This window comes from Lathyrus oleraceus, chromosome 5, assembly GCF_024323335.1.
Source record: "Lathyrus oleraceus cultivar Zhongwan6 chromosome 5, CAAS_Psat_ZW6_1.0, whole genome shotgun sequence".
Lineage (NCBI taxonomy): Eukaryota > Viridiplantae > Streptophyta > Magnoliopsida > Fabales > Fabaceae > Lathyrus > Lathyrus oleraceus.
The window spans coordinates 15,241,891-15,269,435 of record NC_066583.1 but is presented as its reverse complement, the minus strand read 5'-3'; the positions used below and the strand labels follow the sequence as shown (position 1 = coordinate 15,269,435).

Sequence of the window (27,545 nt, the reverse complement as noted above, 5' to 3'; positions counted from 1 at the left end):
AAGCAGCTAGCCTATTGTATGATGTTGATACGATTATGGTCTATGACTCTGTGAACCTTATCCAAAAACCATATGAGCTATCATGTGAGTGATTTTAAGGGTAGATAACCTAGAACTATCTGTTAAGGAGCCTACCTAGTAGGGTGTTCAGAGTTACTCATGTTATCCCAGATCCTAACTACATGCATTGCATTTTATTTGCATGCCAAAACACACACAAAATGCATTGCATCCATTTATATACCATTGCATCTGCATTCACCATCATGCATTGCATATCATTTTCCAAAAACACCAAAAAAAACTCATCCATCATGTAGCGGGAAATTCATGATCATCAAGTTATTGACAAGCTAGAGACCAAATAACAAGAGTCGCCACCGCGCTTTTATTGTTTCCAAGGGAAAATGGAAAAAGTACGAACAAAACCCAAAATTAAGAAGTTTTCAAATCAAAACTAATAAAAAGTCAGAGATCACAGGTAAGGGGGTTGGTTACACAGAGGGAAGGTGTTAGCACCCAAAGTGTCCTAGGTACTCCTAGGGAGGCCTTTTTGTGTGCATATGTATTTTGTATAAAGTGATGTTTACAAACAAATAGAATGGGGGGATGGGAAAAGAATTCATTAATTATATTGTTGTGTTTGACAAGACCTTCGGTCTTGTGCCTACGTACCAACATAAAAATGAGGGATCAAAACCTCGTAGTTCGTGATACAAATTTCAAAGTGGGTGCATTACTTTTAACAAAAATTAATTTTGAAAGGCACAAAGGCCTAAAATGATTTAAATGAGTTAGTTATTTTTGGCTTTTTTAAAGTTTAAGTCAAGTATAGTTAAGTTTATATACAACTTTGATTTTAGAAAAGAAGTTTGAAAATGCAATGGCATAAGGGCAAAGTTTCTATTTTTTTGCAAAAGTGGTCAAAGTTTAGAACAAAAGTAGTTCACATAAAGAAGATTTAAAAAAAATAGATGGATAGATTTTGAAATTAAAGAAATTGGGAGAAGATGAAGAGACTATCCTATGTACAAAATTAAAAGTTTAGAGTTGAAAAGATCTGACCAAATGGGTAGCAGTCCAATACACAAGAATGTCAATAGAAACCCAGAATTCCCTTGATTTTTAGAATCAAACAACACACAAATGCACAATTATATTATCTTGAAGAGCAAGGCATCAAATAAAGATGGCCACATCCAAGCTTATCCATTCCATGATCTTCTCCAAAATAACTCATGCAACAGATGAATTCCACAAGTCACAGGTTCAAAATAACAGCTTCACAATGATCATGTTGCAGATGAACTTAGAGAGGTCTTCAAAGATGTGTAAGATGAAGTTTAAATTGCAAGCACTTGGTTCTTCAACAAGTTGGCATTGGCCAAGTCCATTAGCATATGAAGGTTGCCTAGATTCTAAGTCCATTTGTCCAAGATCAAGCCAACAGTCCACTCAAAAGTTTTTTTTAGGGTTTTTGTTATCATTATGTACATTAATGGTCAAAGACCACACAAACAAGCAAAGTATACATAAACAAAATATATCACACAATATGGTCCAAATGGACAAAGTGAAAATTGCATTAACATAAACAATTAGAATGATATGAACAATGGCAAATGAAATAGAATGCTAAAAGTAAATTGCCATAAAGTAAAAGCTTGAAATTAAAAGTTAGTAGTTAATTGGTTAGAAGTTAGTATTGTTTTGCTTTTGCTTTTCACCTCAAGACATTCTTTGGAGAACACTCAACGCACTTATCACAAGCATGAATCCTTGAGCCAAAACATCTTCCAAAGGAAGGAAAGAAGGCCAAGTTTCCACACAATACCATGAAAGAGGGGAGACTTACGATCTCACTAACTAGAATGCTTATGACTTTTATGTCACAAATGTAGCTCTATGTTAAGCAATCGTAATTGGACTTATGTAGAAGTCACAACTATTTAAGGTCGAGCAATATAATTTTGGTGTTAATGCATGTTAGAGACATAGTATAATAGACTATGCTCATGAAACATACCACACACAAAAAGAATATGCAAAAGGTGTGGCCTAATCTCGTCCATACTCATGTCAATTTTTCAATCAACTAGCATTAGGACTTTGAGATGTCATAGGCCAAATGGAATGAATGAATGAAGAAAGGGAATAAGATGAAGTGGGAGGGGAATGGATCAAAACACAAATTGGTCAAAGGAGGACTTTTACCAAATTAATATCATCCATTCATTTTGGGAGATAGAATGTACATTCCATCAATCTCCTAAATCCAATGATATTAATTTGACAAAGTCAAATCAACCTTGACCAAGGCCTAACAACAAGAGTTAAACATAAACAAATCATCACAATTGGTCAACAAATTTATTTGGCATTTATTCAAATTAAAAATACTAAAATAGTGCATTTAAATTAAATATGGTTTGTCCAATTCCTAAAATCTCATCAAAACACCAAATAAATAGCCATGAGATTTATCATAGGTCAAAAAAGGTCAAAGGACCTTGGAGAAAAAATTTCATAATTTTTGGATATTTAAAAATATTTTTAAACAATTAAAAACAAATGCAAAATCAATTAATTCATAAAAAATATTAATAATGATCCAAAAATATTTTTAACTCAGAATATGAAAGAGAAAAATATTTGAATTTTTTTGGTGAAAGTCCCATATTTTTTGGATCAATATTGAATTTAATATGAATTATTGAAAATAATGCAATTAAAATGAAAATTATAATATCAGAAAAAACGTGGACCACTTGATCTCCCTCATTAATTGAGGTGGCATATCAAATGGCCAAAAATGCGCGTTCTACCATGGTCATTAGTCAACGCGCTGCATAGTTGGTAATCACAATGGGCGCGTGAGATTAAAACAAATTACATGGATCCTATGGCTGTGAGACATGTCAGCGTATGGTCGGAGCTGTAGCTCCGATCTTCTTCTCCGGTGGACCTCACTGGACTGGTCCACCATCAACCATCATCAAAATTAAAAACCAGGACATGATTTTCAAGTAAAAATGGCATTGAGCTCGAATATGGCCTCAATTTACTCTAACTCCAAGTATATTGAGAGATACATGGAGTTGAAATTTGAGGTACATGAACTGAGTTGCTTCAATTTGGCCTTAAAGCAACTCAATCTTCTTGCCTACTGTAATACCCCAAAATTTACCATTCATTTTTCTTGGAAGCATGGGATTATGTTTTACACTTCATTAGCGCCATATTAGGTCATACTCATTGCATACTACATTAGTCACATGGAGATCAGGTTTTGATCGATCACTCCTTAACGGAAGGAGCCCACACAAAGCAAGATTGCGAATTGGACTATATTTTTTAAGTATACAAGTCTCAAGGGTCTCAAGGGGGTCCAAGTATCTTATTATGGTCCTTAGTTCATCAGTGAAGGATTCAAAGCTATCAGAGTGTTCATCTGGATTTAATCAGAAATTAGGGTTTCATGGCTACCTGCTGTAGCGGTGTATTCGTCACTTTATGATTTATTGACTAAATCAAAAGCAAAGCATATAAAGATAGAGTCACCATCGCACTTCTATTTATCCAAAGGAATGGCTAGAAAGCGAACAAAAGCCTAAGAAGTTTTACACAAAGAAAACTAATAAAAGGTCAGAGATATGGGTAAGGGGGTAATTATGCAAAGGGAATGTGTTAGGCACCCAATGCATCCTAGGTACTCCTAGGGAACCTCTTTTCACAACTTGTTGTAAAAATTATTTGTTTATGAAATATTTTTGTGCAAACATTGATTGAAGGGATGAGAAAAGAATATACAATTTTTATTATTTTTTGTGTTTGAATGGATGAACCCATTGCCTACGTATCTTTTCATAAAAGATAAGGATCAAAACGCCGTAGTTCGGCTTAAAGATTTCCAAAAAATGAATGGATTGATTTTAAACAAAAGCCTTAAGGTCTTCCATTATCAACGGGAGAAAACTCAACCTGAACCAACAATCCACCATGTGAGAACAACTTCAACATGCTAGTGAGGGGTTAACCCTATAATAAGCATGGAAGTCTTACAATTCAATCACTAAGGATGTGGTGAGATTTACATCAACCACTATGATAATTCAGATCTATGGCTAATGCATGAAAACTTGATTAAGAAGTGGACAAGGGCCACAAAAGCAATTGAGTGAGTGAAATTAACCAATTAGAGTATTCACAAAGATGGTCAAAGTGGACATTAGATTCAATTCAGAAGAAGTATTGTGAAAATGAAGTTTGAAAATCAAAGGCTTAAGGCCTAGGTTTCTAGTTTTGAAAACAAGTGAAAGTGTTTGCACAAAAGTTTTCTGGTTTTGGGTTAAAGATGAAAACAAGATTCAAGGTTAAGCACAAAAGGGTGAGGGTTAAGGTTAAGGAACAGGAAACAGATAGCCAATCAATGGTCTTACATCTGACTCCTCAAAAGAAAACACATAACAAATGCAAAACAAACATATGAATGATGCACAAATAAGCAAACAAGCAATTAATTATCACACGCTATACACAACCAAGAGGCTCATACAAGGCTGGGCTTTAGTCAAGGGGTCATATCAACCTCGACAAACAAGCCAAATACTGGAAGGGGTATTCAGGCTCTTAACCACTGACATTGACCGTCAGGGTGAACAGATGAAATGGAAGATGAGGGTTAGACCTCATAGCTCTTAACCCGGGTCTGGGTGAGCTTGAATCAATGAAGGTGTGGGAGTCCAGAATGAGGAACTCTATTCCATAATGACTGACTCTATATACAAGATTTTGGGTGTTTATTCAAAATGCGTCAGCACTTAGTGCGAGCAAAGTGAAAGACTCAACTGAATAGCAGGGGATGGATTGCACATCCCTTCTATCTGCCAATGCCTCTTCACTTAGGAGGTCTTAATATGTAACCATGCCTCAATGAGGTCTTTAGCACAAAATTAAACAAATCAAGAACATGGCCTCTTAAGGAGGGCTTCAGACAGGTGCCTGCCAAAGATAGCAGGTCTTCCAGACTACATGGAGTTAAAGAGATTACCTAAGTGGTATGCCAACCACAAGCAAAGCAAAGCAACTCAAGTAATGAGTTAAAGCTACTAAAGTACCTGTAAGAAAATCAAACAAGTCAATATTCACATTCAGACAAACTAAACAGACAGTCAACAGTGAGACAACCAATATACACAAAGTAAGTCAACAACTCAAGTGAGCTAGCCACCCAAGGACCTACAACACAATCAACATTAGTTAAACAAAGCAAATTGCATCTCAATTCATGAGATCAACATCATCCATTAAGACTTATTGCTTGAACCTGAAAGGCAAATCTCAAATTGTGAGTACAAACCCCTAGGGCAAAGCCTAGGGTCAAAGGTGAAGTAAAAAGTCAAAACAGCAACCAATATTCAACATGAAGCTTAATTAATCAATCATGAACATGTCCTAAAAAGGACCAAGTTAAAAGCATTAAGCAAAGTCATGTAGTGAGCAAGAGAAGACAAAGGCAATTTCAAAGCACACAATTGGACATTAAGAATCAAAATTCCATATTAAAACAGAAATGACGCAAACAATTCTATTAATTAATGAGCATACAATATTTCCAACAAAATCCTCATGCCAAAAATTAGAATCAACAAAGTTCAATTGACTTAGAAATGAAAATGCACAAGTATGACATCAAATTGTGTGACACACATTGTCACACCAAAAGTCCATGTGTCTAAAACAGAAATAAAAAATGAGAAAATGCACAATCAAGCCTCAAAGGTCAAGCAACATGTTGGGAACCAGTATACAAAATTTCATGGTAATTGGATCATTATTGAGCATTTCACAATAGAAAGAATGAAGCAATGTCACAATTGCATACATGTTCACATAATCAGTCACATTTAAAATTCCAGAAATGATAAAATCCAAAAATCAACACCACAAAATAATAGACAAACATATGATCATGTAGCAAAAAATTTGGAATTAATTGGCATCATTTTCAATTTTTAGTGATTTTTGCAAATTGGGAAAAAAATTGAAATAAAATGAAAAAAATCATATGCAAATTGGAGGGAAAGGTTAAATGTGAACTAAATTTGAAAAAAAACGCTGGAACGGAGGATCGAACCGTGTAACAATTAAAATGAGCACGCTGAAACAAATAATTTCCAAAAGCTACATCGCCAGGGATTGAAGCATGTGCGTTTCAAAACGCTGGCGTATCATTTATGAGGTGGCGAGCCTAGTCGGATTCAGCGCGTACGCGTGGACACAGTCAAAGAAGCAAGAGCCAATAGAATGGCCAATTAGACGCTCGCGTGTACAAACCCTAGCGCCAACTCTGCATGTTGCAGACGGCGGCTCACGCGGCGAGGCAGGGTGGTTTCCACCGTCTTTTTCATGAAGACGGTGGTTGCTACAGTAACATCTCATGATTTTTTTTCCAGAATCACGAAAAAATTATATCAATCAAAAGCTCATGCTATGTACATTCCAAATCCAGTATTATTTTGGCCTAAAAGTCTATGGATTATGCAAATCGAACACAAACATCATTCACATACAAAACTTCAAATCCATATAACTCGGTCAATATTCATCCAAATTCCACGAAATCTATATCAGAATTTTCAGCGTGAGGAGCTCTACCTAAACATGGCAATGGATTGAAGAATTAAGAGATTCGAAAAACCTACCTCTTGAAGAGCAGTATGAGAAAACGATCGATTCAAGGCTCCAATTGATCCAGATCCAATCCTGAGATGACAACTTGAAGCTTTGTGCAATAATTAAGGCTTGACACGACCTAGATCCAGCTCAAATAGCAATTTCCATCTTCATGTTCTTGCTTGGAGTATGCACGAATTCTGGCCAAAATCACTATTCTAATGCTTGATTCTTCATCCACTACACTCAATGAACCAGAATATGGAAGAAAAATGCTATGCTATGTGGAGAACTTTCAAGTTTTGATTGAGAGAAAATTTTGGAGGGAAGAAGAATTTGAGATCTAGAATGTGAAGTTATGAACAATTTTGTTAGGATTTAGCATTTATACCATGTGTTAATCCTACTGAAAATGTAATTAGCAATTGGTTAATTAAAGATTAAGCAAAATAAGGTGTGTGACCAAAAGTTGAAATTGTGAGGTGCATGGAGCATTTGGACGTGAACAGTAGCATGTGCATGATCAAATTCACTTAAAATCTTCCAATGAACACAATGGCAATGGTAATTAGCTCATGTGATTAACCAATTTTGAATTTGCAAATTTCCCTCCAAAATGGGCATGAAAGAACAAATGATTTTGTGATGAAATTTCATGCAATGTGATGAATGATTTGAAAATTAGAGGTCATAAGGAGCAATATGCAAAAAGAGGCACTCAAATTGGAGTTATGAGTCAAAAGTTATGGCCTTTTGAAGTTTCAAGCACACTTGGCAATGATTTGATCATATCTCCTCAACCATTCATCAGATGCTCATGATCTTGGACTTTTTGGAAATGGGAGAGAGATATCTTCATCTTTTATGTTGGACAAAAATTCATTTGAAGCTTATTTGATGTTGGAAAGTTGAGTTGAATTTGGACTGAAAACTTTCCATTTTTGGAAACTTGAAATTACAGGTCACTTCCCATTTTGGGAAACTTTTGACTTGACTTCAAATTCTTCAATATGGATGTTTGACATGATGAGTAGGCCTTGTTTGAACATGAATAGGATGAAGAAATTCAATTCTGACACTCAAAGCCTTTAGTTGACTTTTAGTTGACTGAATTGGTCCTTAGATGACCTGAAAATATTCTGATGAACTTGGGCCTTTGCCACTTGGGGAATTTGCTCCAAAATGGACCTATAGCTCATATAAGCTCAAAATAATGATCACATGATCCATATCTCAATGGAAAACTCATCTCTTGCACAAAGGATTCACTTGAATGCCTTGACCTGTTGACTGCTTAAGCTGCAAGACAAATGTTAGATGACATATTTTTGTACATTTTTGGTTATTGATTAAAAGAAAAGCAATGATATACAAATGCAAGCAATGCTTGGTGATCAAGAATCACTCTCAAGATAGATCCCACCCACAGGGAAGGAAGCAAGGTGCCCAATGATCCTTGAGGCAAATGTAATGCTAATGATATGATGCCATGAGGGATCTTAGGGACAAAATTGGGGTCTTACACCTGCAACATGCAATGTTTGGTTGGAAGTAGAGGAGCTCATCCATGTCATGATTAGAGAGGCATCTTGGCCTAGGAAGATTCACAATTATCTCAGAAAGATCCATTGGCAATCAGTGCAATCAGTTCTTGATCATTTTGCCCTAAAACTAGGGTTTGGTATAAAATCAGTTTATTTCTGATTCTTTGGGTGAAACTCTTTTCCATGGCCCTCCATATGTCCACAAGGGTCTACATACAAAAAATCAGCTCTTTATTTGACCTAGAAGTGCTTCAATTGATCAATGGAATCGGGAATCAGACAGTTTGGGAAAAGTCAACTGTGGGGCCAGAAAAGTCAACTCCTGACATTTTAAGAGTGGAATCTCAAAATCCATGCCTAGGGCGTCCTACATGTGAAATTTTATCAAGGTTGGATCATGGATTCATCATTTAATCAGGAATTGGAAAAGTTACTTAATTTGGAAATGGTTGACTTTCCATTTAGGGCAAGTTTTCATGATCGTTGCACTCACTTTAAGCCCATTTTACATCACGATAAAAGCTCCATTTGAACATTTATCCAACATGAAAGTTATTCCTCTTGTTCCAAGCTATCTAAAGATATAAAGTTTGCTCGATTTGGATTAGAATTGAGAAAGTTATGCTTAGTCAAAGTGAGACTTTTTTTAGGACACTTAGAAAAATTTCTAACTCCAAAATCTTCAAAATTTATCAAGACTTCTTGGCCAGTTTTCTTGCACTTCAAGACATTATTTGAAAATACTTTATTCACAACAGTTGTACCATGCCATGTCCTCTTTCACATCCTTTTGGAATTATCTCATTTGGATCCATGGTTTGAGAGATACATTCATTTAAAGTGGGCATCACGACTTGATTTTCTAGGCAGATTTTGGGCCTGGCTGGCCCAATCAGATTTTCTAAGCATGCTGCACAAACCAGTCACGTTTTTTTACCTCTTTTGGCCATGCATTGGACATCCATTCACTTAAGTTTGGCCCAAAATAACAACATTTTACACCTCACTTCACACTTTTATTCTTATGGATAAATCACTTATTAAAAAGCCCATGAGAACACCTAATCCACCCTATTTAAGAAGTTGAAACCCTAACCCTGAAGGAGTATTGGAATTTCGTGGCAAGGAGGAAAAGTTTCATCACATATCAGATTCCATTCCACTTCTATTTTCCATTAGGTAATCATCTCTTCCATGGCCATGTTTTGATATATCTACGCTTGCTTACCATGTTCATCACCATTAATCCTTCCATTTTCATATTTCTTTTTCTTATTTAAAATATTTTCTTCGTCCATAAAATTACCCAAAAATATTTTTCACTTTTCTTAACGTTTTATTTAATTTTATATAATTTTTATTTTCGTATTTTTTTAATATTAATATTTTATTTTAATTATTTATTCTAAATGGTCCATTTTAACACACTTTTTTTATTGATTTTACTTTTATGACTTAAAATTATTGTTAGCATTTATTTTTGGGATGAAGGTTGACCACTGTCTCATGGTCAACCGGATCTTTTCTTGGAATTTTATTTCACATTTTCAATTTATTTTGGATTTATTTTTGACCTAGTTTGGTTGGTTGGCTTTTAATTTGACTTCTGTTTTATTCTAATTAATTCACGTACCAATTTTCATTATTTTTAAAATCTTTTGGGGGGATGATGATTTCCTGGCCCCAACTTATTTATTTTAATTTTTCATAATTTTCTTGATTAATTTACTATTTATTCTTGATTTATTTCTAATCTAGTCTTATTAATTGACTTTTGGTTTGACCTATGTTTTGTTTTAACTAATTCATGTGCCAATTTTCATTATTTTTAAAATCTTTTTGGGGGATGATGATGTCCTGACCCCACCTTATTTATTTTAATTTTTCATAATTTTATTGATTAATTTGCTATTTATTTGTTATTTTTTAAGTTGACTTGAATTTTCAGTTGACTTCTTTATGATCGATGTTTGACTTAGGGATTGCTTATGGCAATTGACGAGATCTTTTGATCCTCCCTCGTTCATCTCATATGTCATGTATTAGAGGCCTTTTACCTTGATTTTATTTGGTCCTTACCTCATATCCTGATTAAATTATTCAGTGGACCCTTCGTGTGCATATTTTCATCTGTTTGATTCATTTGTTATCTTTTGTACTTGTTTCTCTCATTCATGATTTCTATTGCTTGATTATTTAACATGTTCATACTCCCATGCATTGTTTAAATGCTCAATTATTTGATTCTTTGGTTTGATTATATATTGTTTATTTATCCGATCTGGTTGATAACTGTTGCCTACTTGTATGATGTATGAGGCATATATTCTTATTGTTTGTTTGCCATGAACAATCCCCATTCATAACAAATGTACCCCTCTCCCATAAAGTGTATAATATTTATTTCTTTATTTCTTTAGTCACCTGTTAATACAAGAATTAAAACGAACATCTGATAATCATTTCAAAATAAGATCAAAAGCTCGATCCAACGTCGAGTAATCATTTTCAAAACTTAACAGAACCAGCACGCATTCATCCATCCTCTTGTAAGTCGATTGCCTCAGGTATCGCCATCTACCTGTAAGTCGATTGCCTCAGGCATCGCCATCTACCCTTATCCATAACTCCTCTCCGCGCTCCATCCGTCGACTCTTGTTCCGTTTAGGTAGCACCCATTAGGTAGAACCCTTTGTATGATAACATAGGTAGAATTCCCCTATTCTTTGCATGCTAACATTAGGTAGATGTTCCCCTTTGTAAATCCTAACACATAGGTCCATATTGCATGACAACTCTAGAGCAGAGCCTCCCCACTTTTAGACCTTCCGTGCGTCTCCAATCTTGTGGCATTTCAGTCTGTTCTATTGCAAAGAGGTAACTGCCTAAGACTCGATTCAACGAGTTGCGACACCTACTGCTAGGACGTTGAACACACTGCCCACCCTTCTTTGACACAACTGGTGTCCTCTTTTGTAAGTCCATGTTCAGATGGCAATCCTTAACCCCTAGTTAGCCGAACTACGTTTTGCTCTGATTCTCATTCCATATGAGATATGTAGGCATAAGACGCGACGTCTTACCGAGCACACTTCTCTTTAACCCATAGGTAGTCAAGCTACGAAGACTATGATTCTCATACTCAGATGAGATACGTAGGCAATGGATGCGACATCCTTGCGAGTCATTTTCTTTTAACCTTCCTTTTAGTAAATAGTACTTTAGATATACCTACACCCTTTAGACTAGAACAACACTTACGAAAAGGGCTCCCTAGGAGTACCTAGGATGTTTTGGGTGCTTAAAACTTTCCCATTGCATAACCAACCCCCTTACCCAGATCTCTGACATTTTTACTAGTTTTTGATTCGATAAAACTTTTAGGTTTTTGTTCGCTTTCTAACCATTCCTTTGGATAAATAGAAGTGCGGTGGCGACTCGACTTGTATGGTTTACCTTAGATAGTCAATATCTCTAATGGTAACGGATACCCCGTTGCACCTACATTGGTAGGACTTCAGACAACCAAAGAATCAATAGAATTGAGCAAGAATTTGAGAGAATCAAAGAGATCAAAATTTATGGAAAATACCTTCAATGGAGGTCTGGATTCAAATGATCTTGATCTTGCTTGTGCTTGATCTCACTCCACTTGCTTGTAGAAGAAGAATTAGAAGCTTACAAGACTGTGGATTCCTGGAGATTTGAATTTCAAAATAGTGGAAATTCAAACTCAAATTCAAATGAATTTTTCAGGTTTATCCTTTGCAAAGTGAGGGTTTGAGATGGGGATCAAAGCTGGCATGAATGTGTGTGAAATTCTGAGCATATGGAGCTCTATTTATAGCCAATTTAGTTGATATTTGCACACTTGAAATCACTTTCCAAATTTGGTCATTGATGATGCATGGGTGCATGGGCGCGCATAGGCCCATAAAATCATTGCCATAAGTCCATAGATGAATGTTAGATAGTCTGAATTCATCTTGGATTGCAAGGCAAGTGTGCATTTGGATTTGAAGTTTGATCCTTGCCAAGTGTTGTCACCATGTTCATGCCATATGCAGCCTATGCATTCCTTATCCAAAATGAATGAATTTGAGCTCTTTGAAAAGGTGAGATCAAGAGGAACAACTTTCATGTTCAACACTGTTTCATTTGGAGCTTGGGACTTGGAGAAATTTGAGGTGGAAGTTTGTAAATTTTTGACATATCAAATTTTTTCTAAGTGTCAAGCCATATGTCTCAATATTCCACCTTACTTAACTTTTTATATGAGCTCCAAATGAGAAAAGTGTCTTCATCAAAGTTGTATCTCTCTCAAAGACCTTCAAAATGGTCACAAATTTCATGTAATTTGGATTTAAAATGATAGAGTTATGCATTTTTGAAGTTTGGAAAAATCATTTGGTCAATGGTATAGGTCAAAAGTGACCTATAATGTAACCTCATATCACATGCTCAAAAAAGTTTAATTAGCTACCATTCCAAACATAAACGTTGAAGTAGACACATTGAATTTGATTTTTTAACTTGTAAATCTTTCATCTCATAAAAATTGAGCAAGTTATGGCCTTGGGAAGTTGCCTTTCAAATTAGGGTTTAGACAAAATGACCTATAATGTTTCAACTTAGAAAATGATTTTCCAAGCAAAACTAGCTCTAGGTCTCAACATGAAAATTGTTTGTAATGTCATTTAAGTAAGTTTTCTCTTGGAATGATTTTCATATGGTGAAAATTGTAGGATATAGGGTCTAGGGAGACCCAGTTTTGATCAGATGAATCCATATGGTGAACCACCATCAACCAACTTGCTAACTTCCAATTCTCTTGACTTTCTTGGCTCATGGTAGATCATATATGCATAAGATGATGAATTTTGAAGTGTCCCTTGAGAAATTTGATCAATTGGTGAGATAGCTTGTTGGAGAAGTTACTCAAGATACCTAGTCAAACTAGGGTTTCCAAGGCAAATTACCCTCAAACTCTTGAAGAAAACTTGATCAATATATCATGTAGAGAACATTGGGACTCATATATGATGCTCATAACCATTCTTGAATCAATTCTTGGTTGTGCTCTTTGTTCATGAGGGTCTCAAACCCTAGATGTGAACTTGATGAATCAATGGAATCATGCCCTTCCTACAAAAGAGTTAGACAAATGCAAAGACATATTTTTGGTATTTTGGTTAGTGAAATGATAAAATACAAGTATGATATAATCACAAAGAGCTTGGTGATCTCTCCCAAAACAAACCCAGTTAAAGAGGGGTAAGAAGGATGCCAAGGTGTGATCCTAATGCTAGTGCTTATGATGAAATTGCATGAGGGATCTTAGTGTCAAAATTGGGGTCTTACACATCCTTTGTCCATGATCAGCACAGTGATTCTCGACACACGTTTAAAACAAAGAACCATGTCTCAGGAGATGATGGACGACCTAAGGAAAAGTCAAGAAGCATTGAAGGAGGAACTCAATCTTTTGAAGAGCCAAATGGGATAGGCCGTGGAAACCCTGCAAGCCTTATTGAGAAAAGAGGGTCATCCCATACCCATTGTTTCAACAGAGGGAGTTACTGCTCTACATCCATCCGGTGTTACCCAAAGTCAAGGGCAATTCTATATGGCAACATTTCTATTCTCTCTTTTTCTATCCCAAACAAGTAGAAGATTAGAAACTAACATAAGCTAACACTCAATTCGATACTAACTAAACGGTTCTCATTGAGTACAACGGACGTGAGGGGTGTTAATACCTTCCCCTCGCGTAACCAACTCCCGAACCCTGATATTGGTTGCGATGACTATATCTTATCCTTTCTTTTAGGGGTTTTATCAATATTTTCCCTTTCCATCTTTCGGAATAATAAAGTTCGGTGGCGACTCTGTTCAGTCCATCCTGCGAGCGTGCGATTGTGCTTCGCGAGCGTCGTAATCTTATTTTTTGAGGTATGACAAACTTCAAGCTTCATTAGAGGCTCATTATAAGGCTGAAGCAGAGGAACTCAGAAAGGAAGAAGGTGGTTGAATAGGCACTACAAGCAAGGTTTATTAAGCTTTTTGGGAAAGATAAGGGTAAAAATCTTGCTAATGATGAGAAATCAAGCAAGAACTCAAAGAATCACTCTGATTCGATCAAGAAAGGCATGAGCAACATGTATTCTGGGAAGAAAGTTGACATGAAGGAGGTGCAGTGTTACAACTGTCAAGAATTGGTAATTATGCTCGAGAATGTTGAAGGAAGAAGGAAGCACGAACGAAAGATAATGATGAAGTGAAATATGCTCACGCTGAAGATAGTGATTCTGATGATGTGTTACTCATGGCCAACACTCATTCAAACACTGAGCAAACTAACATGTGGTACATGGATTTAGAATGCAGTAGCCACATGATTGTCAATAAAACCTGGTTAACCAAGCTAGATAAATTAGTCGAGAAAGTGATAAAGTTAGCAGATGGCAAGCACATCACATCAGGTGGAAAAGAAGATATTTCTATTGTAAGGAAGGATGGTTGAAAAGCCAACATCACTAATGTGTTGTATGTATCATTAATGAAAAGTAAGTTGATAAGTGTAGGTTAATTACTTGCAAAAGGGTACAACATGAAGATAGAAAAAAAATCATATGAAGGTGTATCATAGTGATAGCAGGTTGATTCTGAAGGTACCCTTGGCAGACAACATGACCTTCAAAGTAGAGATCAATCCAGTTGATCACAAGTGTCTTGCTTCGACTGTAGAAGAAGAGAAGAACTAGCTATGGCATCATAGGTACGAACATCTAAACTTCAGAACTTTAGGTATGCTTAAACAGAAGAAGATGGTGTATGGCTTACCTAAGATGAAGGAACCAAGTTAGGTGTGTGAGGAATCTTGCAAAGAAAAGCAATGAGGTCGAAGGATAAGCTAGAGTTAGCTCACTCTGATGTGTATGGACAATTTGAAGTGATGTCGAATGGAGGTAACTACTACTTCCTAGCCTTTATAGATGAATGCACTAGATATATGTGGCTTTATTTTATTGAAAGGAAGAGTGTGGTATTCACACAGTTCAAGAAGTTCAAGTTGCATGTCGAAAAGCTAAGTGGATGCAGGTTGGAGAAATTGAGAACTGATAGTGGTAGTGAATATACATCTCGAGAATTTGCTAGATTTTGCAAAGAGGAAAGTTTAAAGCATGAGGTCATTGCACCCTATACACCTTAGCATAATGGCATAGTTGAGAGGAAGAATCGAAGTATATTGAACATGACTAGAAGCATGTTGGAAGTTAAAGCTATGCCAAAAAGATTTTGGGCTGAAGCAACTTTGACAACAGTATACATCCTAAATAGATGTCCAACCAAGAAGATGGTTGAGAAGACTCCTTATGAAGCTTGGACAGGTGGGAATCCAAATGTTAGTTATCTTAGAGTTTTTGGATCAACGTGCTTCAGGAATGTACCTGAATAATTAAGGAAGAAACTAGATTATCAAAGTCAGACTATGGTGCTCATAGGTTATCATTCAAATGGTGCATACAAGTTGTATTCACTAATGATGATAAATTAGTGACCAGTCGAGATATTTTAGTGGATGAAAGAAAAAGGTGGGCTTGGATTAAAAGGTCAGTTCAATATGAGTCAGATACACTCCCAACCATGTTTAAAGAAGACCAATAAACTGAAGTCCCAACAAATCAAAATGAAGAACCACTTGAGAAAAATGTTAGAAGATCGACTAGAGCAAGAACCGAGTCGACAAGGCTAACTGGATATAAGAGATTTCCAAATCAAGCAGTCGATACAGATGGTGACTTAATAGAAGAAGCGATAATGATGGATGAAGCAAAACTAGTCAATTTGGATCAAGCCATGAACAATTTGAAATGGTTGGAAGCCATGAAAGAAGAACTCAGGTCAATTGTGAAGAACAAGACATGGGAGCTTGTCGAAAAGTCAGTCAAAAATCCAATTGATGTGAAGTGGGTTTACAAGCGGAAACAAAGTCCGAATGGAGAAATTGCCAATTATAAGGCAACACTAATGGCAATAAGTTTTATGAAAAAACATGGCATTAATTTCGACGAAGTCTACACACTTGTTGCAAGGCTGGAGACAATTAGAATCATTGTGTCGATAGCAACATACAAAGGGTGGAAGATACATCAGTTGGATGTAAATTCATCATTTTTGAATGGAATTTTGGAAGAAGAAGTAATTGTCGGTCAACCACCAGAATTGAAAATCAAAGGCCATGAGTCGAAGGTGTATAGATTAAGGAAAGCTCTATATGTTTTGAACCAAGCTCGAAAAGCTTGGAATAAGAGAATAGATGGATTCCTAATCAAAGTAGGTTTCACGGAGTGTGTCTCTGAAAATAGAGTCTATGTCAATGATGCAGACAGGGTCAATTGAATCATCATATGTTTGTATGTAGATGATTTGTTGATTACATGTGTAAATGTAGTCAAGATAAGAAAAGTCAAGTTGAAGTTGATGCAAGAGTTTAAAATGTGTGACCTAGGGAACTTTTCATATTTCTTTGGGATGAAGTTCAAGGACATGTGGGAAGAAGTGTCTTGCACCAAAAGAAGTGTGCCCAAGATACCTTGAAAAGGTTCAAGATGAGCAACTGTAATTCAGCTTATACGCAATTAGAAACTAGAGAAAAGTTAAGGAAGGAGACAAATGATGAGTTTGTAAGTGCGACACTATACAAACAAATAAATGGATCCTTAAGTTATCTTTGCAATACCAGGCTAGACATTTGTGAAGTGTCAGAATGTTAAGTAGATTCATGGAGAAATCCCAAGAATGTCATCTCACTGCAATTAAGACTGTGTTGAGATACATAAAGGGTACAATTGATGATGGTGTGTTGATGCCAAGGCAAATGAAGACTAGCGTAGATGCAGAAGTATATGGCTACATTGATTCATATTTTAGTGGAGATCAAGATGAAAAGAAGAGTAATCCAGGATACCTATTCATGATCGAAGGAAGCAAAGCATTATGGATTTTTCATTGTATGAAGCTGATTACGTGGTTGCATCATATGCAGCATGCCGAGCAGCGTGGATAGAGATGTTGATCGAAGAGCTCAATATAATGGAACCTAGGAAAATGAAGTTGCTTGTCGACAACAAGTTAACTATCGACCTGGAGAACCATCTAGTGTGTCATGGTAAAAGTAAGAATATAGAGATAAGATATCATTTTCTGAGGGATCAAGTCAACAAAGGAAAGCTTGAACTTGAGCATTGTAAGACAGAAGTGCAACTAGCTGACATACTCACCAAACCCCTTAAGAAAGTCAAGTTCAACGAGTTGAAGAGAAACATTGGGATGTGAGGTATTGAGAACATGATTTAGGGGGGGTGTTAGAAGTTGTAATTTAATGTTTTGATTAAGAGTTGGCATTTGACTAGGTCGAAGCAGCTAGTCGAAGTTGTATTAGTTAGTTGTATTCGATATCGTCGAATACGACATATACTAGTGTCAAAATGTAATTTGTGATTTTGTATTTTACATTTTAGGCTTCGTTCAATTTGAATAGTTTTGGCCTGGGCTTCAACTGGATATATAAAGGGTCTTGTATGATGTAAATTATGAACTTCACTCAATCCTAATTTTTCATAATTCAATTTTCTCTCTTTTCTCTATTCTTGTTCCTTGTCTTTCATCTTTCTTGAATTTTTTTTGTTCCAACAGAGAAAACATAACCAAAATTGTTTGATGTGGTTTCCTAATGTGATCATATAAGTGATTTAAATCACACCATAATTGCGATATGATGACATTGCTGAAGTTACCGCAATATCAATATTGATAGTGGAATCTGGGAACAATAGAGTGGTATGACACAAGTAGTTAAGTTGTTCGACTTGGACTTTATAAACCAAGAATCGAGTTTGGTAAACAACTGGAAGTTTCACTATCAATCTCTTTACCTCACAAGAATACAACATTATTAAAAAAGATTAAGTCCATAAATACATCATACATAATTAGTAATCAATGAACATGAAGCAACAACAACTTATTTAAATATACTTCATCATAGATTGAAGATGCATTTTCTAACATTTATGCATCGTATTTAGTGAGACTTGGTATTGGCTCAACATCCTTCATGGATTCATCATCAATCTCATTATTCCCATAAGCTGAAATGTTAGGTCTTGGCTCGAAATCTTTAATGGTCTTATTCTTTTCCTTAACATCAATGTTGTTATTTCCATAAGCTGAAATGTTAGGTCTTGGTTCAAAATCTTCAATGTCTCCCTTCTTTTCCTTAACATCAATGTCATTTCCTACATAGGCTGAAATGTTAGGTCTTGGTTTGAAATCTTCAATTGCTCCCTTCTTTTCCTTAATATCAATGTTGTTTTCTCCATAAGCTGAAATATTAGGTCTTGGTTCGAAATCTTCTATGGCCCCACTCTTTTCTTTAACATCAACATTGTTTTCTCCATAAGCTGAAATGTTAGGTCTTGGTTCAAATTCTTCAATGGCTCCCTTCTTTTCCTTAAAATCAATGTTGTTTTCTCCATAAGCTGAAATATTAGGTCTTGGTTCGAAATCTTCGATGGCCCCATTATTTTCCTTAACATCAAAGTTGTTTTCTCCATAAGCTGAAATGTTAGGTCTTGGTTCGAAATCTTCAATGTTTCCCTTATTTTCCTTAACATCAATGTCGTTTTCTCCATAAGCTGAAATATTAGGTCTTGGTTCGAAATCTTCAATGGCCCCATTCTTTTTCTTATCATCAAAGTTGTTTTCTCCATAAGCTGAAATGTTAGGTCTTGGTTCGAAATCTTCAATGTTTCCCTTATTTTCCTTAACATCAATGTCGTTTTCTCCATAAGCTGAAATATTAGGTCTTGGTTCGAAATCTTCAATGGCCCCATTCTTTTTCTTATCATCAAAGTTGTTTTCTCCATAAGCTGAAATGTTAGGTCTTGGTTCGAAATCTTCAATGGCTCCCTTCTTTTCCTTAACATCAATGTCATTTTCTCCATAAGCTGAAATATTAGGTCTTGGTTCGAATTCTTCAATGGTCCCATTCTTTTCCTTAACATCAATGTTGTTTTCTCCATAAGCTGAAATGTTAGGTCTTGGTTCGAAATCTTCAATTACTCCCTTCTTTTCCTTAACATCAATGTTGTTTTCTCCATAAGCAGAAATATTAGGTCTTGGTTCGAAATCTTCAATGCCCTCATTCTTTTCCTTATCATCAATGTTGTTTTCTCCATAAGCTGAAATGTTAGGTATTGGTTCGAAATCTTCAATGGCTCCTTTCTTTTCTTTAACATCGATGTCATTTTCTCCATAAGCTGATATATTAGGTCTTGGTTCAAAATCTTCAATGACCCCATTCTTTTCCTTAACATCAACGTTCTTTTTTCCATAAGCTGAAATGTTAGGTCTTTGTTCAAAATCTTTGACAACTTTCTTCTTCTTTCCATCATCAAAAAACTGCTTTAGAGTCTTGAAATTCTTTTTTGGATTTTGATTGAGGAGTCCTTGAATTTCTTGAGGCATGTCTTGTTGTTTCATTACTAGTTTCCAATATTCTCCTAGATCTTTTCTTGATTCTACAATACCTACTATCTTTATTACAAAAAAAAACAAAAAAAATATATAAGACACGAATATATTAGTCCCAAAACCCTCTTAATATTGTCTTGCTATCTTTTAAAACGATTGTATAAAGAAATTTTCGTAAAAGACTATACTCCTTCTTTTGCTTTTTGTTACAAAAGAAAAATTGAAATTATTTAAAGTAACACTAATGACTAATTTATAATAGACTTTCGAGAATTTAAAGTGTGTATTGATGGTCATATATATATATATATATATATATATATATATATATATATATATATATATATATATATATATATATATATATATATATATATATATATATATATATATATATATACTGAAATTATTTAAAGTAACACTAATGACTAATTTATAATAGACTTTCGAGAATTTAAAGTGTGTATTGATGTATATATATATATATATATATATATATATATATATATATATATATATATATATATATATATATATATATATATATATATATATATATATATATATATATATATATATATATATATATATATATATATATTGTAAAGAGAATATTAAAAATAATTTCTTTTAAAATTGAAGAGAGTATTAGTGTTATTTTAGAAGTATTTTGGAAGGTGGGATTAAATTTCCTTTTATTTATAATCTATAAAACAAGTAAATATGGAATATCAGGAATATGTGTTGGAGCTAGGATAAAATATGGAAGCTTTTGCTAAGCTGTTATCCACTAAATTGACTTGTTGCCTCATGACAAAATTAGATCCTAAAATAAAGAAAATCATTTCAGTGATTTTACATTATGTAAGAATGATACTATCACTCTCCCCCATGATAAATAATTTATTTGTAGAAATGAATTATCTCTAATCAATCTATTTTATTTTAAATAAAATATATGTTTTAAATATATTTTTACTAATATTACAGGCAACACTCCTAATTTAATATATTTCATCTTTATATTTGGATAATTCAACGACATTTGATAAAGGTCAGAAACATTTCTATAACGTATACAACTTTTTAATAAATGTGAAATCAGTAAGTATGTATGTATTTTGACTCGTGTTAAAAACTCAATTACGGTAAAAATAAATCACATCTCAATACAATAAAACACTACAATTTTTAATGTGATTTTGATTAAGATCCTCTTATTAATATTAAGAGAATTAATACATGTTTATATTTTTAATTGAACTATTAAGTAATTATCTTTAACTACTTATAATTAATTTCTATCTATTTCTCTTTATAATAAAACACATATGTAATTTATAAATAAAAAATATAATAATTAAAAATGGTGTATTAATGTTGCTTTCAACTTTAAAAAATAAAAAATAAATATGAAAGAGGATATTACTAAAGGGAAACATACCAAGAGAAGAAAGAGAGGCAATAATGAAAGAGCAGGTCTCATCATCTTCATGAATAAAACTAAAGTGTGTGATTATAGTTCTTTAATGAATGATTCCTATGACTACTAAATCACTTATTTATAGCTAAATGAGAGATAGCACGTGATCGAGCACGTGCTTCTTGTTATGCATGTTGCTTTGGAAAATTATTGAAGATAAGTATGTTAAACTAATTTTGCTACTGATTTCTCACGGGCCATCAGGTCAATAGTAGAATTATAAATAGAATTATACCCTCAATTACAGAGACTATAATTTAGGACGAGAGTATTTAAGGATTTTTTTATTGATACTTTGAAGATAGGTATATAATATGATCGTCTTTGAGAGCGTGTAAGTTGGACTACTGCACAGAATTTAAAATTTGTCACGGTTAAAGAGTGTCTAAAAAGGATCTCATCAAATATTTGTCACGGTTAAACTATGACAATATAAGACATCGATTTATTTTTTCATAGTTAAATCATGATAAACTCATATGGGACCTTCGAAAACTTAAGACGACTCTATATACAATTACAGTTGATTAGAATACCAAAAACAATAAATTAAAATAACATAAAACTAAAATTTTATACTTGTAACCGGTTACGCCAAACTTGTAATGTGTTACCGTTGTTTCTAAACTTAAAACACAACACACTGGTAATTGATTATTGTGAATGTGTAAGCGGTTACACCAACAAACAAAACTTTCTTATTTTAAGTTCTTGCCATTTTTAACACATTTGTAACCGGTTGCATCCCGTAATAGTTGGTTATATCACTTGAATTATTGATTTTCTCTCTGTTAATTGAGATTTTTGAGAGGGTCAAATCTCAGCATAATAACAAGACTTAGAAAAGTTGAAAGTCTAAAAGAGCATTTTTGACCTATACTTGTTAGTTTGAGGAAGTTAAGGCCCCCGGGTAAGATAAGGATTGGAATTTAGTATTTTTCTGAAAATGACTTTTAGTTCAACATTTCGACGATATCATGTTCATGTTTTCGACATCAGCAATCAGGGTAACACGTCAATCAACGATGATTACCGTGATGAAATATTTTTAAAACAAGTAACTATTTCTCAGATTTATCCAAAGGGACACGTGAAAGACGCTTCAGAAGCGAAAAACATGCATAAATTTACATGGAAAAGTGATGAGGAGAAGAACGTTACAAAAAAGTTATTTTACACTTTTATAAATAGGAGTTCTAGTATTAGGATTCAGGGTGTTGTGTTGAATTCACTATAAAACTCAAAAAATCACAAAGTACCCAGCGTAGCGAGAATCGAGTTTCACTGAGAAAAATGTATGATTTCTGAAACACCATTTCTTTTCAAATGCAAAGTCTTTTATTGTATTTTATCTTCTTTGAAATATGCTTTCATTCTTTTATTAATTTCATTGTCACTTTACATTTACCTTTACAAAGTTTGCCTTTTAGCATTGTCGAAATTTTTTACATTTCCAAACAGTCTATCTTTTTTGCATTATCTTTATGCAAAGATTTCGACCAAGTCGAAATCCTTCACTTTTCTACACAAAACTTCTGAAAACTTATAGCATAATTTCCTCGGATTATCTGGTCGATCCTACAAGTAACCTTCAATAAGAGACTAGTGCTTATTTACCAAATTTCACAGTAAATAAATTGGAATGCCCGGTGGGACTTATGCTAAAACTTTTTTTTTCTTTTCTAGATATTATAGTTTCTTTTATGAAAGTGTTTTGCGTACATGAAATGTTCTAAATATTTTGTATGCGTTTAAGAAGTGGAAAAACTTTACCAAAAATGACGCATCCTTCTATGGATGATTCTAATTCACAGAATAATTCTCAAAATGTTGTAGAATAACCAGTAAAATTGACGGTTGAAGCGACAATTATTTCAACGCCTATTAGAACAATTGCTCTTGTGTTATCATCAACGCAAGTTGCACCAATACCATCACAGGGGATAATTCCCCCACCATAGCCAGGAAGTTCCCTTTTTAACCCTACACTTACGAGACCTTTGTTTAGTTTTTCAATGCCAATGAATAATAGGGAGTACCCTTATTGCATGTCAACGTCAGTGATGGTTGACCTTCAGACTAACATCTCGACATATAGTGACAATGCAATGGCCACCAGGCCATCATATAATCCCCACAATGCTTATGCTTAGACCATAAACAATATGGTTCAGCCAAGAGGGATAAGTTATATCCCTCAAGTGACACCATTTTTAAATATGACGTCTATGATGCCTCATAGGCAACAAATAGATGAAAGAAATTTAGAAATGGTTAATACTTTGAACCAACAAATGTGTATGAGATTTTATCATTTGATTATAAATACTAACCAAACATATGAGTTGTTGGTTAATCAAATGGGTCGAATAACTGACTTTTTTGGCACGCCTCAAGTTCAGGCTCAACCAACCCCTCAAATATCAAATGTTAGGAAGGTCGAAACGCCTGAAAACGGGATGGTCCAAGTAAACTTATGCCAATATCAAGGTTTTCGACCACTAGAATCCACCCCAAATAGGGAGGATGAAGAGTATATAGGTTAGCATAATCATATGCATGTAATGATCTAGAGAAATCAGGATGTTGACCAAGTGCTTCAACATGTCCAAAAAAAGTTAACATGTCAAAAAAAATAACTTTGGGGAACATAACAATATAGCTAATGTGGTCCAACAAATTTTGGCCTATAATGGCCTTAATGTGGGAATCAGTAGACCCAATTTTATATCCCATTCATCATAATACATTCGACAAATAGAACTCCATAGGGGCTGAAAAGTCCCTAAGTTCGCCAAGTTCATTGGTGACACTAGTGAATCAAAGGTCGAACATGTCGCTAGGTATCAAAATGAGGTTGGCGACATAGCCAACAATGAGAATTCGAAAATGAAGTATTTTCCTAATTCTATAACGAAAAACGCTTTCACTTGGTTTACCACACTCCCTCCATACTCCGTACAAACTTGGATTCAACTGGAGAGATTATTCGATGAACAGTTTTACATGGTCCAGTCGAAAATAAGCCTTAAGGAATTTGATAGGTGAAAAGTCCCTGAATAAATTGATGAGTATTTGAAAAAGTTCATACTTCTTAAGGCAATGTGCTTTACATAAGTCCCTGAGCATGAGTTAGTCGAAATGGCTGCAGGAGACCTAGATTATTCCATTAGGAAGAAATTAGACAATCAATACCTTTGGGACATGACACAATTGGCAGATAGGGTTCACCAAGTCGAACGCTTGAAAGCTGAAAAAGCGAGAGCGAATAAGTACCATAATAAAGAAAATATTGCATATGTAGAGACAAATGATTATCTCTAAGATTTAGGCGACGCGTATGTCGAAGAGAGTGAGGTCAATGTTGTTGAACTTATTCCAGGACCTCCTTATGTGTGTAAATTGGTGAAGCCTTTGAATGGGAAGAAAGTTGTCGAACCCATCAAAAATGATAAATTTGTCACAAAAACATACATTTTTGATATAACTAAATATGATGAAATATTTGATTTACTGGTTACTGATGAGAAGATATTAGTGCATTCGGGCCTAAAAACGCCCCCATTAGAACAAATAAAAAATAGAGGTTTTTGTAAGTACCATAATTTTTTGGGTCATAAAACTTCTCAATGTGTGCTTTTCAGAGATTTGGTGCAAAAAGCATTGAAAGAAGGAAGGTTGCAGTTTGGCGAGAAGCCAAAAGCTTCAATGCAAGTAGATGTTAATCCACTCCAAATTGAAGAGGCTCACTGAGCAGATCCAGTCAAAATCCACATGGTTGACGCTATTGATGGCTTTGACATGGATGTCGAGAAAGCTGAATAGATTCCCGTAGTTGCTGATGAAGAGAAGCAATTAGTATACCCTCAGGCCGAAGAGTGGATGATTGATTTTTGGGAGAGATGCAAGCTCAGTGACTCCAAAATGAAGCTATGTTCTAGGTGTAGCGTTGTTTTCAACGGAGAGGCGACAAAGAAGCTTGAATACACTAGAATGCATGATCCTAGAAAGAGCAAGGGAGGAAATTCAACTACTATCTTCACTTTCGATAAATGAGGTATTCCTCGTAGAAACGAAGAATATTGTAGGTAGTTTCGATAGCCTCGCCAAAGAACCTATCTCCCTTCTGCAAATGTACTCTAGGGAAATTGGGTAAAACCTTTGAACTAGAGGGGGGAGAATCAACCGAAATAGAAAGTGGTCGACCCAAAGATATGGTTGTTAAACCATAAAAATCCCAATGTGTCGAAGGTCCGTTCACATGTCCCTTTGAACTACAAGGGAAATACCCCTATGACACGGACACAATAGAGGCGTCACCAAAGAAAGAAAAAGGCTAAGCGTGAAACCTTTGTGACGAAGTGTGAATCCCGGATGGCGAAATGTGATGTGGTTGGGTCGATTACTCTGAAGAAACCTTTCACAAGGAGACTGAGTGAAGAAGACAGGAAAATAACCAACCACAGACTATCCTTGAGAATTGAGCCTTTAGGAAAAGGTGATGTTAACACAAGGGAGAAAAATCCTGAGTACATCCCTCAACTAGAGGAAAAAACTCATGAGTCTACTCCTCATCCAAATGATAAGATAATAGTGGACAACTTCGATACATAGTTTGAAGATGAAATTCTAATAAACTGTGGCATAATCTCAGTTTTTCCAGCATAATATGATCGTGTGTCGGAAGTTTTAGAGACATAGGAGGATTAGATACAAGATGAGGCGGAAGATCTGTGTTGGCAAGAAACACTTCGACAAAAACTTAGCCAAGATCCCGCCATGTTATGCAGTAGAAAAAGTTTATACTCCCTATAAAAATGCTACATACTTTCTGAACCTACATCCCAATCATGGATTCATCTAGGATAAGGAAGATGTAGGGGAGCACATTGTCGAAGAGGGAAGTGTCGTACCAATTGGGTGGACCATGGTCGATGAAAATGAATACTTAGTTGAACTCTTTGGCTCGAATTTTGGCATATGTGAATGAAAATAAACTAAACCTGACCCTTGAGGCTGAAGCATTGAAAAATATAGCTCTTGAAGCCATTATCGAAAATTCTGATAAATTCAGAGATAGCCAATTCGGCATGACAACAGCTTCAAAAAGCTAGAGGCTTGATTGTATTTACAACAATAAGCCTTTGGGGTTTGAAAAAGGCTTGCTTGATTCTACAAAAAAGATGCATGCCCAAGATCCCTTGGAGGAAATAGATCTGGGTGATAAAGCAGTGAAGAGACCAAGCTACATCAGGCTAAAGTCGAACCAAGCATGAAGGAAAAGGCAGTCAAATTACTTAAAGAGTTCAAAGATTGTTTCTCCTGGGATTACAATGAGATGCCAGGGCTGAGTCAAAGTATGGTGGAGTTAAAGCTACCAATTCGACCTAGTAAGAAGCCAGTGAAGCAATTACCAAGAAGGTTTACACCAGAAATTATGTTAAAGATCAAAGAGGAGATCGAAAGGCTGGTTAGGAGTAAGTTCATTAGAATGTTTTAGTATGTCGAATGGTTAGAAAATATTGTGTTTGTTATAAAGAAAAATGGAACTCTTAGAGTATGTATAGATTTTAGATATTTGAATAATGCTACACCTAAAGACATGGACCTAATATATGTGGCAAAAATGTTAGTAGATTCAGCCGCAAGTTCTGAATATCTAAGTATGTTAGATGGATATTCAGGGTACAACCAGATCTTTATAGGTGAGGAAAGACGTACCTAAAACGGAGTTTCAGTGCCCTGGTGCTTTAGGAACTTATGAATGGGCAGTAATGCCCTTTGGTTTAAAAAAATGTTGGGGCAACCTATTAGAGGGCTATGAATTTAGTGTATAACTTCTTCTAAACATTCATGTAAGTATACATTAATGACATAGTCATAAAGTTCTCATCAGAAAATGGTCACTTATGCCATCTTCGACAATCCTTTGAGAGGATGAGGAAATATGGATTACAGATGAATCCATTAAGTGTGCTGTATGTGTCCATGCAGGAAATTTCTTGGGATTTATGGTGCACAAAAGGCATAGAGATTAATTAAAACAAAACAAAAGAAATATTAGATCTTAAGCCTCCTTCAACAAAGAAACAACTCCAATCATTATTGGGAAAAATAAACTTTCTGAGAAGATTCATATCCAATTTAAGTGGCAAGACTCAGGCTTTCACTCCATTACTTCGACTCAAGAAAGAAAGTGAATTCAAATAATAGAGTGAGCAACGAGAGGCTTTCAACAAAATCAAATACTACCTGATGGAGCCTCATATCTTGTTACCTCCAAGTAGAAATAATAATATGAAATT

The 27,545-nt window shown here is 34.9% G+C and overlaps 1 protein-coding gene across 1 annotated transcript; it reads right to left on the bottom strand.

Annotated features, from left to right (window-relative positions):
• Positions 1-18,085: 18,085 nt before the first annotated feature.
• On the bottom strand, positions 18,086-21,292 carry LOC127084475 (stress protein DDR48). The gene is made up of 2 exons (XM_051024932.1): positions 21,202-21,292; positions 18,086-19,820 (listed from the first exon to the last, which is right to left on the bottom strand). The coding sequence occupies exons 1-2, from the start codon at positions 21,250-21,252 to the stop codon at positions 18,294-18,296; spliced, it is 1,578 nt and encodes a 525-aa protein (XP_050880889.1). The 5' UTR covers positions 21,253-21,292; the 3' UTR covers positions 18,086-18,293.
• Between the last annotated feature and the right edge of the window lie 6,253 nt (positions 21,293-27,545).

Coding starts and splice junctions, on each gene's coding strand:
- LOC127084475 (XM_051024932.1), bottom strand. CDS start 21,252: ATGAAGATGATGAGACCTGCTCTTTCATTATTGCCTCTCTTTCTTCTC. Junction 19,821..21,201: donor TGCCTCTCTTTCTTCTCTTG/GTATGTTTCCCT, acceptor TTTGTAATAAAG/ATAGTAGGTATTGTAGAATC.